General features: G+C 40.0%; 1 protein-coding gene across 1 annotated transcript in view; it reads right to left on the bottom strand.

Moving 5' to 3' along the window:
- Positions 1–18,706, bottom strand: part of LOC114051539 (uricase-like) — a 120,710-nt gene extending 102,004 nt beyond the window's left edge. Inside the window, exon 1 of the mRNA XM_027873943.1 lies at positions 18,606–18,706. Coding sequence (XP_027729744.1) covers positions 18,606–18,656 — 51 coding nt within the window. The 5' untranslated portion in view covers positions 18,657–18,706. The remainder of the gene's footprint in view (positions 1–18,605) is intronic.
- Positions 18,707–18,931: the final 225 nt, after the last annotated feature.

Genomic DNA, 18,931 nt, shown 5'->3' with positions numbered 1-18,931 from the left:
GGGGCTAAAGGAATTGCCTGATATTATTGTTATACAAGAAAGAGATAGAACCTAGATTAGAACCCAGGTCTCCTGGTTCCTAGCCTCAAGGTCTTCACCACCCAGACCATGTTCCCCACCCTCACTCTAGGCCAATAATCACCTTCCAAACCAACTCTTGATCAGTCAGTTCCCATAAGGCACCTAGTCAGAAACCTAAGGTGGCTGATTTTTTTAATCTCAATCAGTTATTTGACTGAATTGATAAAATCACTTGATAGTTTTGGTGTCATCTGGATGGGAAGAGGGGAATGGAAGGAAGAGGGTGGCATGGATGTATCACAATCATTTTCGGGACTGCACGTTTCCTTTTCCAAAAAAGAATGTGACAGAACCTTGAGTTGGGAGAAAAAAGGACCTCTTCCCTAGGGAAACATCCCCTAGTTTTTGTCAAATAGAACTTTAATTATTCAATGAGCATTTATTAACTTATTAATAAATTAATTTATTTTATTAAGTAAATTTATTAAATGCCTTCCAAGGGCCAAGGATTGTGCTAGGTCCTCGGGATACAAAGCCAAAGCACAACAAAGTCCCTGCCCGCATCAGGTAGACATTCTATCAGAGGAAATAAGACGCACACCGTACATGCAAACCACAGACAGCGCCCAGCCAGGATCGCTTCAGGGTGGGGGCAGGGACCCAGCAACCGGGAGAGAGAGGGGAGGGTTCAGATGAGGTCTGGCGTAGGAGTGGGCGCTTACACTGAGCCAGAGATTCCTTTAAAAAAAAAAAAAAACAACACCGCAATCAGAATGGGCAAGTTATTTTTCAAAAACACCGTCATCAGTGTGGGCAGGCTTAAGTATCTATTGTATATTTCTCTCCCCGGGTCTAGGACGTTCTCTTAAAAGGCCCGCAGCGGCCAGCAGCTGCTCAAAATGTAAAGGTCAGTGCGCCCCCTGCTGACCACAAGTTCAAAGCCAGCAGTGGATAGGAAGGAAGGTTTTTCTCAATTTGTGCATAGATCCCATACAGCTAACTGAGTCTCCTTACTAAAGGGGTTTGGGGCTTCATCTGGTGATTTTCTTTTTCACTCAGGTGATATGAGGAACTCGTGTGGGATGAACAGGGCCAGGGAGAAGTATCTCACTCTCCTCTCCATATATGCCAATGGGGATAGATGACAGCCTTGGGCTTGCTCTAAGCTTGGGAAGCCAAGTTCTCCCTCATCTTTTTCTGTAGAACTCTTCTCTTCTTTCAAGACCCAGCTTAGGTCATCCCATCAGAGATCTAGAACGAGAAGGGTCTTCAGAGACTATCTGGTTCCATCTCCTCATTTTGCAGATGGAGAAACTGAGGCCCAGCAAGGCTGAAAGACCTGCTTAAGGTCATACAGGCATTAAGTATCATGGACTTTGGTCCTAGAAGCAGCTTCCTTCCCATCTTCCTCTCTCCTTTCTTCTTCCTTGAAACCTTTCCCAATTCCCAATCTTCCTACCCAATTGGCTTTAATAAGCCTTAGCTGCCAGGAGAGGAGCAGCAAAATGGTGCAGTATCAAGCCTGGAGTCAAGAAAACTTGTCTTCCTGAGTTCAAATCCAGCCTCACACGCTTACTAGCTGTATGACCTTGGGCAAGTCACTTCACCCTGTTTACCTCAGTTTTCTCATCTGTAAAATGAGCTGGAGAAGGAAATGGCAAACCACTCCAATATCTCTGCCAAGAAAATTCCAAATGGGGTCATGAAGAATCAGACACGACTGAACAACAACAACAACCAGGAAAGAGGACCTTAAGTAGGTTACCCAAAAGATCTCCATTTTCTATGAGCTCCTTGCTTAGGCTCTGCTTCTCAGCAGAATAATCCTTTGACCTTTCCCCCCAACCAAACGTCTAGTTTGAAGGTGAGAGGGCCCCCACCCCAACAGTGACAGGTCTAAAAACAGCTTGCAACAGCAAAGTAATAGGTTCTCCCTCAAACAAGCAAGAGGATTTGAAAAGCTTCAGATACTGGACAGCACTAGATGGCCAACCAACCAAATATGACTTTTATTAAAGCATTACCAAGTCTGAAACATTTCTCAAAAAACAGAGCTGTGTGAAAACATTCTCCTTTCCTTGGAGAGTGGGGAGAAAGCACTTTCCTGTGGTTTTTCAAGGAAGCCAGCCCTTTCTCAATTCTCACTTCAGCTTTTGACCAGCACAAAAACTGTGATTTGCCCAAGTGAATTTCCTCTCACCTCTCTGGTCTCCAAGGCACGAGATCATCTAATCCCCATTTGGTCATCGCCATAGGGGTATTTGGCCTAAAAGCTAGGCCAGGGTTTGTGATATTTTTTTAAAAGTCTAGATTGCTATAGAACTCATGGTCTTATGGATACAGACACACACACACACACACACACACACACACACACAATAGAGCAATTTGGGACAAGAAGAAGATAACTGAGGAGACGTCAAGCAGAAAGTTTAATTTAGCTTAGTCCATGAGGTGAAAATGCAAAATCATGTTTACTTAGAGAGAAAGTACACAGTTTCTCGGGCTTTCATTTACTGCTGGTTAACTTAATTTACATTTAGATAGTCCCTTGGTCCCCAAACTGAGGCAATTGTAGCTTGAAAAGTGTCTTCCTGAGTTTCAAGACAGACAAATTGAGGTAGAGTGAGTTGTGTGACTGATTCAAGTAACCATGGAGGGAACTATCTCTAATTCCAGCAAGGGAGCAGGGGACACAACCCTACCTGGCCCTCGGGCTAGAATCTCTCTGGTCAAGAAAAAACTAAAACCCTAAGGGATAGAAAATTGGTCTTTCCTCCTCCATTCTCTCCTCTTTCTGTCTTCTTTCCTTTCTTCTCCTTTCCTTCCTCTCCTCTCTTCTCTGTCTTTCTGTGTCTATCTCTGCACCTATCTCTCAATCTTTGTTTCTGTCTCTGCCCTCTGGCTCTCTCTCTCTCTCTCTCTCTCTCTCTCTCTCTCTCTCTTTTCTTCTGTCCCTCCTTTCCTTCATTCTTCAGATAACTTAACCTCTCTCATGGCATTAACTAGTACCATTTCACCTATTACTCGTAAATCTCCATCTGAGCCTGTGTTTTGTAATTCCATCAGGGCAGCTAGGTGGCACAGCGGACAGAGTGCCAGGCCTGGGGTCAGGAAGATTCGTCTTCCTGAGTTCAAATCTGGTCTCGGTCACTTCCTAGCTGTATGACCCTGGGCGAGTCACTTCATCCTGTTTGCCTTGGTTTCTTCATCTGTAAAATGAGCTAGAGAAGGAAATGACAAACCATTCCAGTATTTTTGTGAAGAAAACCCCAAATGGGGTCATGAAGAGTCCGACACTACTGAAATGATTGAACAACAAAATTGTAATTCCAGCTTCTCATTCAGTATTTTCATTTGCACATCCCATGGATCTCTTCTACGTCCCTGAACTGAACTCATCAGCCTCCCCTCAGAAATGGGCTTCCCTTCCCAACTTCCTCATTTCTCTTAATCTCTCCATATTTTCCCCAATGTCCTCCAGGTTTTAAATTTTGGAATCATCCATAGTCTCCCTTCTACTTTATCCACCATAATCATAGACATCACCTTGTCATCGCCTTCCTTTTGTGCTCTTACCTTTCCCTAGCCGGCTTATTGTAAAACAGATTCCTAACTAATCGTCCTGCCTAGTCTCTCCCCTTCAATCTTCATGCACCCTGCGATCAGTAAAAATCCTGAAAGACTGTTTCAATTGTGTCATTCACAACTTAAAAGTATATAATAAGCCTATTGGTAATCAAGTCCAATGTCCTCAATCTTCATGTGGACGCTCTCGATGATGTAGTCACACCATACTTATCCAACCTGCTCTACCAGTATTTGTCAGCACTTTCTTGAGGCAACACAATTCCATGCTTTGACATGAAATCCATGAATAAGAAGATAGGATAATTAGAGTGGAAGGTAGCATATTGCACAGGGGGCCAGTGTTGGGTAGAACTGGATTTTACCTCATATAAAATGCCCAAAGAGAAGCAAGATCAAGAGCTGGCCTTGGAGTCAGTCAAGAAGACCTGGATTCTAATTCTTCCTCTGATGCACACTGAGCTGTTGTTGTTGTTCATCCTTCATTCTTGAAGAGGACCAAGGCATGATCCTGGGTAGGTTACATTAAGTCTCAATGACCCAGGCATCTCTCAGAAACCATAAAGTTATAGAACAGGGTCTGTTCTACACTGGTAGAAGGGGAGTTTCCTCACTGGGACTTCATCAGACCAATGAAATCACAGGTCCAAACCCCTGCCTCCTAATTAATCTCATTTTTGAGGGGGCATTTTTAAAGCAATTTTTTTGTTTTGTTTTGTTTTTTTTTAATAGAGTGCACATTTTTACTGCTATGGAAATTGAACAACTTTTTCAAGTGTTAAACTTGTTTCAGTAGGAAGCCAATTTTGCTACTAATTTTACACCTAACTGGGGAGGTTTTAAATGCTTTGTTTGCAGTTGTTAATGGCAAAAACTAAAGGTTTCCTTCCTCTGGCCCATCAATATCTTATTAGCGGTCTCAGCGATAAAAGTGTTGACAGCATTTGCTAAGGAGATTAGAGGAGAAACAGTCTATGTACATAGGGTCTCTAGTACTAGGGTTGGCTTGTCTAATCAACTTGTCCTTATTCTATATGTGGTTTATCTATTATCTACCCACTAGATAATCCACAGTGAAATGTTCATCATAGACGAGGTTCATCACCCTGTCTCACAACACAATCCTGGGCCAATTTGCTCCTATCACTAAACAGGTAAATGGTCAGGGGATGAAAAGTTGTGCTAAATCAGCCTCAAGTAAAAAATAATTAATTAAAGAGGTGGCTAGAGGAATAATCATAAAACAGATTACTTCTCTGACTGGCTGCTATTTGAAATTGTCTGTATCACTGCTTGCTATACAAGAGACAACCTGATACAGTGAAACTTGGGATTAGGGAAACATGGGTTCAAATCCTACCTCAGACACTTACTAGCCGAATGATCCTGAAAAAAATCACTTCCTCTATCTGAGTTAGAGGAAATGAAATGGGCATAATCAGGCTATCACAATCCAATAGATTGTGAAATCCTTGAGGGCATGCATTGTTCTGCCTTTCTTTTTATCCCAGCTGTAGGGTTGAGTACTGTGCCTGGAACACAGCAGATGCTTAATAAATGCTTGTTGAATTGACTTAATATCACCTACCTCAAAGGGACTTACCATCTTCACCCTCTTCATTCTCCTACCACTAGAACCTGAGACTCTGCCTCTGGTACGCTGGGCTCTGAAAGGAGAGTCTTATCTTGCCCGGAACGAGACTACCACATTTCTCCATAGCCATTTCCAAATCATGCCCCTTTGGGGACTCCTTTCTCATCCCTCTTAATGTGTTGCCCCCTCATATAAGGGTGAGCTCTTAGTCTTCTCTCATTCAGCACAAATAATTAACAAATAAAAGTAAGTGAAGTATGCCTTTCTTGAAGGGGGATATAAGAAAACAGAGCAGAGCCACTGACATCCTGATGCGGGTCCCTGGACCACTTATGTTTACCTTCATGAGTGGTGATTAGGGAGGAAGCATAGGGAATATGTATGCCCTCTCCCCAATTTTGTAGCAGCAAATCCATGAAGTCGCAGCTCCAATGATGGTGATTCTTCCGAATTCTTTCAGTTCTTCTTTCCCATATCCAGCTGCCACTCATTTTAATTCAGCCACATGGAAGGGAGACTATGGGAAATTCTTTGGACCCAAGAACAATGTGTACCATATTTTATTTATAAAAGACAAATTAAAGAAGGTCAACAACACAGGATACTGGGAATTCCACTGAGGTTCAATGAAACTCTTTTTTCTATTGTGTATGAATAAGAGATCCTGAGATCCTTGCAGTTGACTCACAAGAAAGACAAAGAGAGTGGATAGAAAAACTTGACATTTCTTGTTCTCTTTCTTACTCCTAGGCTTCCTTGCAAAACCACAGGAAATCCAAACTCTTCTGTGAAGTGCTTAAAGCCTTTTCCAATATGATTCCATCTTACCCTTTCGGATTGATTACACACTGACGTTTCTCACACACTGTAAAGTTTAGCCAAAACAGACTCTTAGGTATTTTTTTTTTACTTTTTTGCTATATACCCTGTGTCCAAGACATTCTACCCCCCATCTCCTGGCTTTTACATAGGTTGTTTCCTATACCTGGAGTGCTCTTCCTTCTCACCTCTGCTCCATGGGACCCCTAGCTCCCTTAACTCAAGTGCTACCTTTTTTCCTGACTCCCCTGGTTATTCAGTGCCCCCACTTCCCTTAAAAACCACTTATGTATGACATACCTTATATTTATTCATCTGTGAAGAAGACAACATAATAAAGCAAAAAGAAGCCTGAGTCTGCAGCCAGAGGACACTGACATTACCATGTAATCTTAGTCCAAAACCTCCCTGGGCCTTACTTTCCTATCTGTAGAGTGGGCTTGGACCTAGATACCTTCTGAGGCCCATTCCAGCTCCAGATGTATGATCAGTGATGTTGTAATCTCTGCCCCAGCCCCTGTAGAATGAAAGCCCCTTGAGGACAGAGAATATCTTGCTTTGTGTTTATATTCCCAGCAATTAGCACAGTGTAAATATGCATCATGATCACTTTATAAATGCTAGTTGATTGATTGATTCTCTATGAAGATAAAGACCTTCCTCCTCAGACCCCATATAAACTCATGTAACACTTGGGTTCTATAACTCCCTAATGTATCTAGTGTGTGATATCTTTCATTACAGCTATCTATGTTAGCGTCTACTCTTTCTTTTAGACTGCAAACTCCATGAGGGCAGGGACCTATATTTTACCAAAATTCTGCATCTTCCCCAAAGCCCAATCCATGGCTCTGCACACAATAGATGCTTAATAAATATTTGCTGATTGATGAATTGTTCCTTGTGGATCCCAGGAACTTCTAGCAATGGGTTTCGGGAGGAAGGAGCACATGTACTCCTGGTTTTGCTTCTGTTTTTCCCTGAAGAAATCTTAGGATATTTTGTATATGACAAGTTGGATGAGATCAATCTCCATGGCAATAATAGATGTCAATTGTGTTTTTAATATGCTGTTGGTCCTCAAAAATCGCCAAAGGATAAGCATAATTCTCTGACCTTTAAGATGGATATCAGACTGTCTATCATAAATGATCAGATGCATCTCCTCCTCACCTCCCCCGATTAGAACAACCATTTCCTTCAAAACTCAGCTCAAGGGTCACTTTCTTTCAAGATTCCCTTGGGCCTTGCCCCCAGCCCCACTATTAGTTTGTATATATTTTTCAAATTCTTATGCATGTCTCCTCTACTCAAATACAACCTTCTCAAGGCAGGGATCATTTCATTTTTGAATTTGTATCTGAATTGTCTTGGTACATAGTAGGCACAATACTTATTGATTAACTGATTGATTGATTGATTGTGGCGTAATGGATAGAAAGCTAGACTTGGAGACAGTAAAACCTGAGTTTAGTCCTTCCTAGCCATATAACCCTGGATAAGTGATCTTACTTCTTCTGAACCTCAGTATCCTCTTGTAAAATGAAGGGGCTGAATTTGGTGGCCTTTCAGATCATTCTATGATCTTTGATGCATAAGGAAGGGGGCAGGAGAATGTGTCAACACAGTCCTTGAAAACAATGAATTCAGGGTTCTTTACACTTCAGCAGCTCCAGATGAGACGCCCTGTGGAATCAGGGGAGGAAACTCAGACCCTTTGGTTCCATTCCTCCCCACTTTTAATTTAAGGGTTCTTCCAATAAAGCCATTTCTTTCCGGTTATCTATTCTGTTGACTATGAGAGAGACTTTTGAAAGCCTTAGGGGCATTTCACATTACAAGACATTCAATCAAACCCTGAATAATCCCAATTTTGCTCTAAAGAACATTGTGTCAGCTTTCAGCTGTAATCCATTTTGTGTACTGAAAAGCCCAAAACATTGTTCTATTAAAAGTGTCTGGACATTCTTATGGAAATAGAAATGCAGAAGAATAGCTTTAATTTAAAAATCCATTTTCCACAATCTGTCTTACTGTTTGTTTACATTGAGAAGCTCATTTTTTTTATTGCTTCAATTTCTGATCTAATTACATCAGAGTCCTTGTATTATAGCTAATCTGGGAAAAAATTTTCTCACTAAAAATATTGGCAAAGAATAAACGAGATTCAAAATAAACTCATATTCTTGCACCTTGACAAAAAGCAATACAAAGCAAAATTTTGTAAGATGAACAACGATCAGAGGGTGTTGCAAAATATTCACTGATGACACGTTAGAGAAATACAATACGCACAAATAGAATAGAAGCTCATTGAGAGCGGGGGCTGTTTTATCTTTTGTCTTTACATTCCTAGTGCCTAGGACATAATAAGTGATTAATAAATGTTTGCTGATTGATACCTGGTGGTGTTAAGTATAGAGATTTCTGTCTTTTTTTCCCTTGTTTTAAAAATGATTCATCTTAGTTCTCCAACCAGTGCGAGCTTTGAGTCCCAGTTCGCGTGAACCTTCTGGAAAAAGGCCTCCATCCCTTACAGAGCATGGGGAAGAAAACCTCTTTCATCGGTGCTCCTTGCTCGTATAGGATAGCTGTATAGACTCCCTTCTGGATAGTCTTCTGGAAACCCAACAATCTCCAGAGAATCATAGAATTCCAAGCTTGCAAAGGACCTTACAAACCATCTCATCCAAACCGTATCTGAATCAATTAGCAAACATTTATTACGTGCCACTCACTGTACTAGTTAAAAAGGAAATAAGGACAAAAAAGACAGTTTCTGCCTTCAAGAAGCTTATGTTCCATCAGAGGAGACTCTATGTATACATATGACTATTTAAAAATTGGTACAAATACATAGAAGATAATTTAAAGTGGTAGGAAGGAAACATGCATTAATTAAGCACTTACTGTGTGCCAGCCTCTGAGCTAAGCACTTTATAATTCTTATCTCATTTGATTCTCACAACAGCCTTGAGAGGTAGGTGTTATCATTATCTCCATTGACAGTTATACCTGGTAAGTATCTGAGACCATGTTTGAACTCAGTTCTTCCAGACTCTAGGCCCAGTTCTCTATCCATAGTGCCACCCATCTGCCTGTAAGGAGGGGGTACCAAAAATAACAAAGATTTTAGGCCATCAATAAACTTCACTTTGACTGTTGTTACTCCAAATGTAAGATCCTTGGGTTAAAGTAGTTTCCACAGCTGGCACAATTTTGAGTCATATTTCCATACTGATGTATGCAGAGGTTATGGGAGGACCTGGGTGCCATAGAGGCAGCAAGTGGTGCAGTGGATAGAGTCTGCAGTCAGGAAGATCTGAGTTCAAATATGACCTCAGGCACTTACTAGCTATGTGACCCACCCCAAGTCACTTAACCCTGTTTGCCTCAGTTTCCTCACCTGTAAAATGAACTGGAGAAGAAAATGGCAAACCATCCCAGTACCTCTGCCAAGGAAACCCCAAATGGGGTCATGAAAAGTCAAACACGACGAAAAAATGACTGAACTGACCCTGGGCAAGTCACTTAAGTTTCTTCAATTGCAAAATGTCAATGATAACAGCACTCAGGTTTGTTGTGAACATCAAATGAAATAATATTTGTAAAACAAACAAACAAAGAACAAAACACTTAGCATAGTACCTGACACAATCTCTCCTCTTCCCGTATTACATAGGTCAGAAGTTCCTCCATCCACCGTCTCCCTATGGGTCCCCAAGATCTTTTCAGAGGGTCCATAGGATCACAACTATTTTCAAAATAATTCTGAGCTTTTAATTCCCATTGTGGTAAATATTTAAGGAGAGCTTCAATAATTTTAAAGAACATAAAAGGATCCTAAGACCAAAAAGTTTGAAAACTGCTGCTGTAGATCAAGCGTTCTTAACTTAGGGTCCATGAACATTCCAATATATTTCAGGGCAACTGTGGATTTTTTGTTTTAATATTTTGGTAATAGTACTTCAATAAAATTGATTTCCTTTGAAATTCTATGTATTTCATTTTATGCATTTAAAAACACAATTAGGAGATGGGGTCCATAGGTTCCACCAGACTGACAAAGGGGTTCGAGGAACTAAAGAAACTTTAAAAATCTCTGCTGTAGACTGTCCCTTGATGAAGTAACACTTAGCAAATACAGGAAACCTAGCGGAGGCTCCTGCTCCAACCTCAGATACCTCATCATGGTCACTGCTGCTCCTAGGATAAGCACATTGCTACACCTCTCCTTTAGCATTGCACGGTAACGAACGCTCTGTAAGAGGAGCTGCAGAGCCAAGCTGATCTCCCAGAGGACCTTTTAATTCTCCAGGGGCACCTCTATTCTCTGGGCACCTGTCTTACCTCACAGAGATTGCTGTACCGTATTCACATAGCCCTGGCAGCAATTCTGAACCCCGAACTTCAGTAGCACACTGTCAACCCACCCCTGACGTCTCAGCTATTGTCAGCCACAGCCTTCATCAGTCTCCTGAAGTCAAATGACTTATGATAATGACTGCAGTTGTCCAAAGACCAATGAGCAGACATATTTTAGGAGAAGCTGAATCGTATCAATATTAATATTCTTACTATAAATGCAACCAAAAGAAAGAAGGAGCTTGAAGCCAAATGGAAGGATGGCTCAAGAGAGAGGTAGAGAGGCTAAGAAAAGAGTTAGTGGAATGGGTTTGATCATATGCCTAGAAACTTCTCGTCATGTGACATTTGGTTACCACATATTGCAATATTAATGATAAGCATTAGTTATTCCAACTCCATCTCCAAACTATGGGCATTTTCACTGGCTTCCTCCTCTGTCTGGAATTTTCTCCCCCTTCATCCTGTCTCCTGGCTTTGCTGGATTCCTTCAAGTTCTAGCTAAAACCTCACCTTCTGCAGGAAACCTTTCCCTATCCCCCTTAATTCTGGTGCCTTCTCTTTATTGATTATTTCCAGTTAATCCTCTCTATAGTTTGTTTGCATGTAGCTTGTCTTTCCCACTAATCTATGAGCTCCCTGAGATCAGGGATTGGTTTGTTTGATTTGTTGTTGTTCTTGTTGTTCTTGTTTGCCTTTCTTTGTATTCCCAGTTCCTGGCCCATAGTAGGCACATAATTAGTGTTTATTGACTAACTGACTGAAAAAGACTATCATAAAATGACTACGGCATGTGCACCAATGACAGTGGTCGAGGTCGAAGAGAAATTTTATGAGGAACTCAATGAAAATTTCAAAACCAAATCACAATGCACTCTGAGCTTTGGTGACTTCAGTGTAAAGGTGAGAAAATGTAAAGATAGGAAGAAATTAATTTCTTTCAAGGAAAAGAAATGAGAAAGACCAAAGACATAGAAATCTGATGGAAACCTCAAGCTTATCATGAACACTCTCATTTAAAATGGAACTGGTAGGCATTGCACATGGAAAGCAACAAATGACACCATGAGGATGAACTAGGTTTTATTTTAGCAGACAGAAAGAAAGTTTTCTTATTGATGAAGGAGTTATACTCAAGTAAACTGTTTAGGTAACAACAGACCATGGACTCATCAAAATTACAATCAGAATTTGTGAAAAGGAAAATTCTAACACACAAGATAGAATAATTATGAGAAAAGGACATGTGATAGGCAGTTAAAACTAAACCCTGAGTTATTTAAACAAGTTATTGAAAATATAAAATGTGAAATAAACAACAGAACTGATATGGACACCAACTATAACCCTTTCATTCAGAAGTTTAATCAACCAATGAACCAAAAGAGCCCAGAAAGTGCTTTAGTCAGCAAATACTTTCATAACAGAGAGGTAGCTAACAAAGGCAACATAGGATTACAATATTAATTCTTCCAGGAGCCTTTTCCAGTCTCCACAGTTTCCCTTATGGCTACCTTCCAAATAAGTTGAAAGATAACCCACTAAGCAAAATCATCCCAAGGGTATTCAGGGATGAAAATGGAAGGAAAAATTACATACAAGAAAAATGGGAAAGATTTGCCAAAAACAATTTTTTTAATAAACTCTCTTCTCCCTCAAGGATAAAAGAACCACCACATTTGAACCCAACAACACAGTTCCTCAGGTTCTTATAGAGGATGCAGAAATGACACAAAAGAGAATAAAGATCAGAAAAGTATCCAGAATGGATCAAGTATATCTATCTATCTATCATCTATCTATCCATCCATGCAACCATTTATCTATCTATTCATCTATCTCTAACTATAAATATATCTATCCATCTATCTATATGCCTATTTCCATCTATCTATAGTTAGATATGTATCTAGGTATATATGGAGTTATATACTCAGATATATTCTGCATTATAACAATGTAATTATGAGGGCTTTGAGAGATTAACATACAAGTTTTTGAAAGAAGATAAATACCAAGAACATGGGGGAAAAAACTCTAACCTTGTTGATTCTGCAAAAAAATGGGACTGAGAGAACCTCAATAACTACCCACTTACATGCCTACTCTCCTGTAAAAATCTTTGAGAGTTAGCTATTTGCAAAATGAGCTGTCCTAAAGGGGAATGATTTGCCTTTGCAAGGCAAGGGTGATGAACCTTTCCTTAGACATCATCAAGAAGAGGCTAGATGACCACAATTGTAAAGTAGGGCTCTCTTCATATATGAGTTGGACTATTGAAAGTCTGGCTTCCAGACTCCCTTAAGTTCTATAATTCTGTGATTCTATGTCTTCATATATATCGCTATTGAATTAAATTTGTCCAATTCAATCCAGCATTCTAGACTGTCAAGATCTAGAAGCAATTTGGTGCAGTGGTAAAAGTGCTGGATTTGGGGGCAGCTAGGTGGCACAGTGGATAGTACACCGACCCTGGAGTCAAGAGGACGTAAGTTCAAGTCTACCCACAGACACTTGACACTTACTAGCTGTGTGACCCTGGGCAAGTCACTTAACCCCAATTGCCTCACCCTGCCCCCCCCAAAAAACTATTGCATTGGAGTCAGAAGACCTGGGTTCTAATCTGCTCTGCCATTTACTGACTGTGTGACCTGGAGGAAGTGACTTCAATTTTATAGGCCTCAAGTGTCACATCTATAAAGTGAGGGGATTGTACTAAATGACCCCTAAGATCCTTTCCAACTCTAATTCCTATTGATTCTTGATTCTCTTACTCATAGTATTAACCATCCCTCCCAGATTTGTGTCATCTCTAAGTCTGATAAGCATGCTTATCTATTCCTTTATCCAAATCATTGATCAAAAAATGTGAATAAGCACAAGGTCCAGCACAGATTCCTGGAGAACTCTACTGGAGACCGTCCACCAAGTTGACATTGAACCACTAATGATAGCTCTTTGGGTCCGATTATTAACCAGTTTTGAATCTACCTAATTGTCCAGCTGTCTCAGGCATTATTCATCCCTGCTTAGGCTTTGGACCCTAAGGGGCTGACTAGTCAGAATGTCATTAATGATTTAAAGTGCATGCATAGCCCTTCCTCATGGAGACCTGGAAGAAAGGAAGTAAGGCTAAAGGCATCAAGGTCAGCATTTTGGTAAATCCTATATAAGCCAGTATTGATGAGGAGGCATAGCTTTTAAGACTTGACAAACTGTTTATTCCCATATAGGCTACGGTTATCAACCTGGGTGTGTCCCATGTGCAGGAACCCAAAAAACTGCATGTGTCAATGTGTTTTCTTGCTTAGTGTTTGTACCTAGTAAAAGGTTTGGTGTTTTTTGTTTTGTTTTTTTAACCTCATTGATTCAGATCCTGTAACTTTCATTTGGGGCCAGCATGCACCTGGTCTAACACACTAAGCAACATCCCTTCATTCTATGCAATAGAATGGCCTGAGAGACTTTGTCAAATGCTTTGCTTAAATGTTCAGAGATGTTCTAGATGGACTACGTCTATAGCCTGGCCCTGGTCTTCCATTCTAGTAACCCTGTCAAAAGAGGAAATTAGTTTAGTCTAGCACTATCCATTCTTAATAAAGATTTCCTCCTTCCTTTTCTACATAGTCACTAATCATCTCCTTAATAATATGTTCTGGAATTCCACCAAAAATTGAAAGCTCCCTGGCATCTCTATCTACCTATTAGATACCTCAAACTGGATGTCCCATAGACATCTTAAATGCAGCAAGTCTAAAACTGAACTTACTATCTTTCTCCTAAAATCCTCCCCCCTTCTTGACTTCTCTACTATTGTCCTCTCAGTCATGCAGGTACCAACCTAGGTGCCATCTTTGACTCTTCATTTGCTCTCACTCTCCATATCCAGTCTGTTGCCCAGTCCTATTGATTTTACATTTATAATATTTCTTGTATATGCAACCTTTCTACTGCCACTCCCCCAGAGCGTGCCCTCATTATCTCATACCTAGACTACTACAATAACTAGCCAAATGGTCTCCCTGCCTCAAGTCTCTCTCTACTCAGATCCATTCTTTGTTCAGCTGTCAAAGTGATCTTCCTAAAAACACCCCAGTGACTCCCTATCACCGACAGAATCAAATATAAAATCCTCTGTTTGGCTTCAAAGTCTCATGAATTTTGCTGCCTCCCCCACTTTCCAGTCTTTTTACACCTTACCCTCATGTACTCTGTGATCCAGTGACTCGGGCTGCCTTGACAAGAATTGTTATTTGCTGTCCCCTATGCTTTCTTCATCTCCTAATTTATCTGGCATTCTTTAAGTACCATATAAAACCCCTCTGATCCCCCTGAAGGTCAGTACCTTTCTTCTCTTGGTTATTCCCCAATTTATCTTGTACATAGTTTGTTTTGACCTAGTCATTTGCATTCTGTTTACCCCCAGTAGACTGTGTGTGTTTCTTGAGAGCCAGGATTGTCTTTTGCCTTTCTTTGTATTCTCAATGCTCAGTACAGTGCATGGCACATGGTAGCTGCTGGTGTTTACTGTCTGAAGACTGACTGGCTTATAGCCATCACCTTCAGAGCCACACAAAGAGGTTTCCAAGTGAGGCTCCATGATGGAACACCAGTTAAGGGAATATAAGGGCAACATTCTGAAATAAAAGTAGTAGTGGAAGCTATTTTCCCATCGGGTTTTCCCATGAATTCATCATCTTGCTTTTGAATTTCAATGATAGGTTGAATTACCTTCTTTCCTTTCTGCTCAGGTTTTTCTTTTTCTTTTTTTTTTTTTGACCTTCTTTCCAATTTGAGGTGAACAATCAACATGACTTTACAAGGGAAATCATGAAATTATAATAGAGAGAGGACTCATTTCCTCTAAGATCAGAACTATCTTTTTCTCCAAGTTACATTCAAACCATGCCCAGAGAAAAGAAGGATTAGAGGGAATGACAGAATAGACAATCTTCTGCTACTAGTAGACAGTTATACTGAAGGCTGATTAACCTTGGTCTGTCTCTTTTGTCTCTCAAATTCTAAGATTCTTTTGGATGTAGACAGCAGGACCTTAACAGGATCAGAACAGAAGCTTCTCGAGGTCAGATACTTTCAGGTTTTGGTTTTTTGCTTTGTTTTGTTTTGTTTTGTTTTGTTTTATTTTTGGCTTGGGACTCTGAGCACTTAGCATAATACCTTGCACATAATAGGCCCCTAATGATTGTTGAATGTTAAAGCTATTCCACCCTTATTTTTATGATTTCTATTTCCTGTCTGCTCTCAACAACAACAACAACAACAATGAAGAAATTTGAATTGAGGAAAAATTTTCCAGGCTACAGAATCTGTTAATTGGTCCTTAGTGGGCAGATTCTTTTGCTCCTCTGTTGCCTAATCTTTAACACTCTTATCTAGTTTGCTAGTTCAGACTGCTAGCTATCAATCAGCTGTGAGACCCTGGCCAGGTCACTTAACCCTTGAGTGACTTCATAAAATAGAAAGGTTGGCTCAGATGGTCTTTAAGGGCCCTTTAAGAAGGAAAATTCGGTGATTCTAAGATTCTTAAGGGTACAAAGGAGAAAAAAGAAAACTTGACCCAAGCAACATGCTATAATTTAGAAATGCTTGCCTTAAGAGAACCCAGACTGAGTAACAGCAGAAATGTCTCACTGGTGTGAGAGAGATTTATATACTGGATTTAAGTTGTTATAAAATAAAATCCCATAACACACTTCAACTGCATGACATGAAAGTATGAGTCTGTTTTACTTTCTTTTTATGGCGTAGTATAATAGCTAGAGTTTCTCTTCCCATTGCCTCCAACAGTATAACCCTGGATAATTCATCAGCACTTAGAAATCTTGACTTCCTAAGCAACAAAATGGGGATAATAATAACCTCTCCACCAAGCCTGGCCTTAACCAAAATTGGGTGCTCTGTCCTATGTTTATTTGATACCATCTCTGACCCTACTCTGTCAAAGAGGAGGGAGAAAAAGCAAGGAAGAGAAAGAGGGCTAATGGAGACATCTAATCATGTCACCCTAGACCTATCTTTAATTCCATTTCCTGTAAGTGCATTTGGAGAGAAGGAAACCAAAATCCAAGAACACCAATTATAAACTTTAAAGAGTCAAAATTCTAGAAGAGGGTTTGTTGAATTGGATTAAAGGCCAGCACTGCCTTTGAATTCCACAATGTCTATGTTAGCATCCTTTTGCTCACATTGCCTGGGTAAGAGGTGTGTGTGTGTGTGTGTGTGTGTGTGTGTGTGTGTGTGTGTGTGTGTGATAGGCAACATGGCTTGGTGGATTGAGAGCCAACCTCAGAGTTAGGAAGTCATTTTAACCTGACTCCAGAATACACCTCTACCACCTACTAGCTGTGTGACCTTTGTGATGTCACAACTTCTCTGGGATTCAATTCCTCATCTATCTAATGAGGAGGTTGGACTAAATGGTCTTGAGGTCCCTTCCAGCTTGAAATCCATGATGCGATAATCCTACACACTAGAATTGCTTACTTATCTTCTTGGTGCCATAACCAGTTCTCTAACCTGTGGGATAGTTGCCAATCTACATTGACAGAAGGCATATCCTTACTTGGAATTCCTCTACACCAATGAATTTAGAAGACAAAGGATAGAGCGGTAATTAGAAAGCTGTCCTCAGAGTTCAGTTTGGTCATTCAGTCATCTTTCAGCTATGTCTAACTCTTTGGGACCCCCCCTTGAAGTTTTATTGTCAAAGATAATGGAGTGGTTCTCCTGGCTTCAACACCCACCTCTGACTTGTACTAGCTGAGTGACTCAGGGGGAGGTTACTCAGTAATCTGGTCAACTCCATATTACTATAAATTTCAAAGAAGATGCCAGCCTAAATTGGCAGAGGGAGTTTCTTTATCTGAGAGTTCTCTATATCAAAGAAATCACAAGTACAGTCAGGGGGACCTGAATTCAAATATTTCCTCTAATACATGCCCATATTCTCATACTGGATAAGCCACTTAGTTTCCCGTAGGAAACAATCCAAGAATTTTAATTGCAGAGAAGGTGTTAATCTGCATTTGATTGGAGAGTGTCTCCTTTGGGAGTACCATATACCAATGAAATCAAGAGTCTGGTCAAAAAAAAATCTGTATCTGTACCTATACCTATGCCTATATCTATACCCATGCATGCCTATGTCAATGCCTTTGCCTATGCCTATATCTATATGTATACCTATGTGAATAGCCATCACTATAATTATATCTACAGCTATAAACTTTACAGCTATAAGTATGACACCTCAAAGGGAGAAGTTCTACTTCAGATCACCGAATGATCTGAAATTTAATAAGACCAACTTTACAAGTACTTTTGGAGTGCTTCAGAGTTCATCACTACATAAATATAGAGGATTATCATCATCATCATCATCATTATTATGTTAAAGTCTTTCTGCTTTCTATATAAAAGGTTCAGTCTAAAAAGATGAAATTAACCAAAAAACCCTTTAGGGACTAAAAACAATTTGATATACAAAAACAACTGCAAATTCAGAACATAAAGAAATATACCTCCTACTGATATTCATGCTAGCCAAGTCCTCCACAGAACCCTTTTCAGAAGGGCATGTATTATATATAAAACTTTTATACTAAGCTTAATTCTCGGTCTAATGTGCCTAATATGCCCCCTGTTTTAATATGTGTTTTTAGGAAGATAAATGGCAGCATTCTCCATTGAAAATTCTCTCCTTCTTAATAAAAGCAACAGGGGTAATTTACCCTAAGAGCCAGCTAAATACATTAAAAAATAAGATAGTCTATGATTAGAGAAAAGCTCAAAAGCAATGATTCATTTCTGCATTGGTTAATCCTTCTTGAACTTCTCCAAAATGCTAAATCCCATCCCCTTCTCCTGGTCACCTGCTGGGAAATTACATATTAAGGTGGAAGTCTAAGAAGTGAATGTTTTCCTTTAATTCAGTAAGATTAACTTTCTGTGAGATCTCACCAAAGAATAAGCTCTCACAAAAAGAAAATAGAAAAGCACCTATCAATGATCATCCTTTGACAGTCCAATCCTGAGTTTAATGACTTCATATTTCCACGGCTAAGCTCTGTAATTAAAAAAAAAAAACAAACCCCAAAACCACCTATACCCATAATGGAGAGGATTTGTTTTTTAATGCCTACACTTTTCATTTTGAATTCTTCACAAAATAAAAATAGTGTTCTAGCTGAAAACTTACTCCGAGGAGATCCACAGCAGGCTCTTTGCACTCTGATCTTCTGGATTCCATGGTATATTGCAAGTTCAGACTTCAACTCAGCCCAGCACTGAAGACATTTGGCTTGCAGTAAGTGGCAAGTTCATTTTCATAATGTCCTGGGTGGTGCAGCCTTCTGAGGGTGGGTCAGGCAAACCTGAGTGTTTCATCAGTCAACCAGGAACACGACATCACTGTTTGCCCCAGGAAAGCAAAGTTATGAGGATATGAGGTTATGAGGGAAAATTATCTATGACATCAAAGAAATGACAGCAAATATGGAAACCCAAACATCAAAGCTTAGACAG

Source organism: Vombatus ursinus, unplaced genomic scaffold (genome assembly GCF_900497805.2).
Source record: "Vombatus ursinus unplaced genomic scaffold, bare-nosed wombat genome assembly UNPS02014803.1, whole genome shotgun sequence".
NCBI lineage: Eukaryota > Metazoa > Chordata > Mammalia > Diprotodontia > Vombatidae > Vombatus > Vombatus ursinus.
Note: the sequence above shows the minus strand (reverse complement) of the source record. Positions and strands in the feature narration are given on the sequence as shown.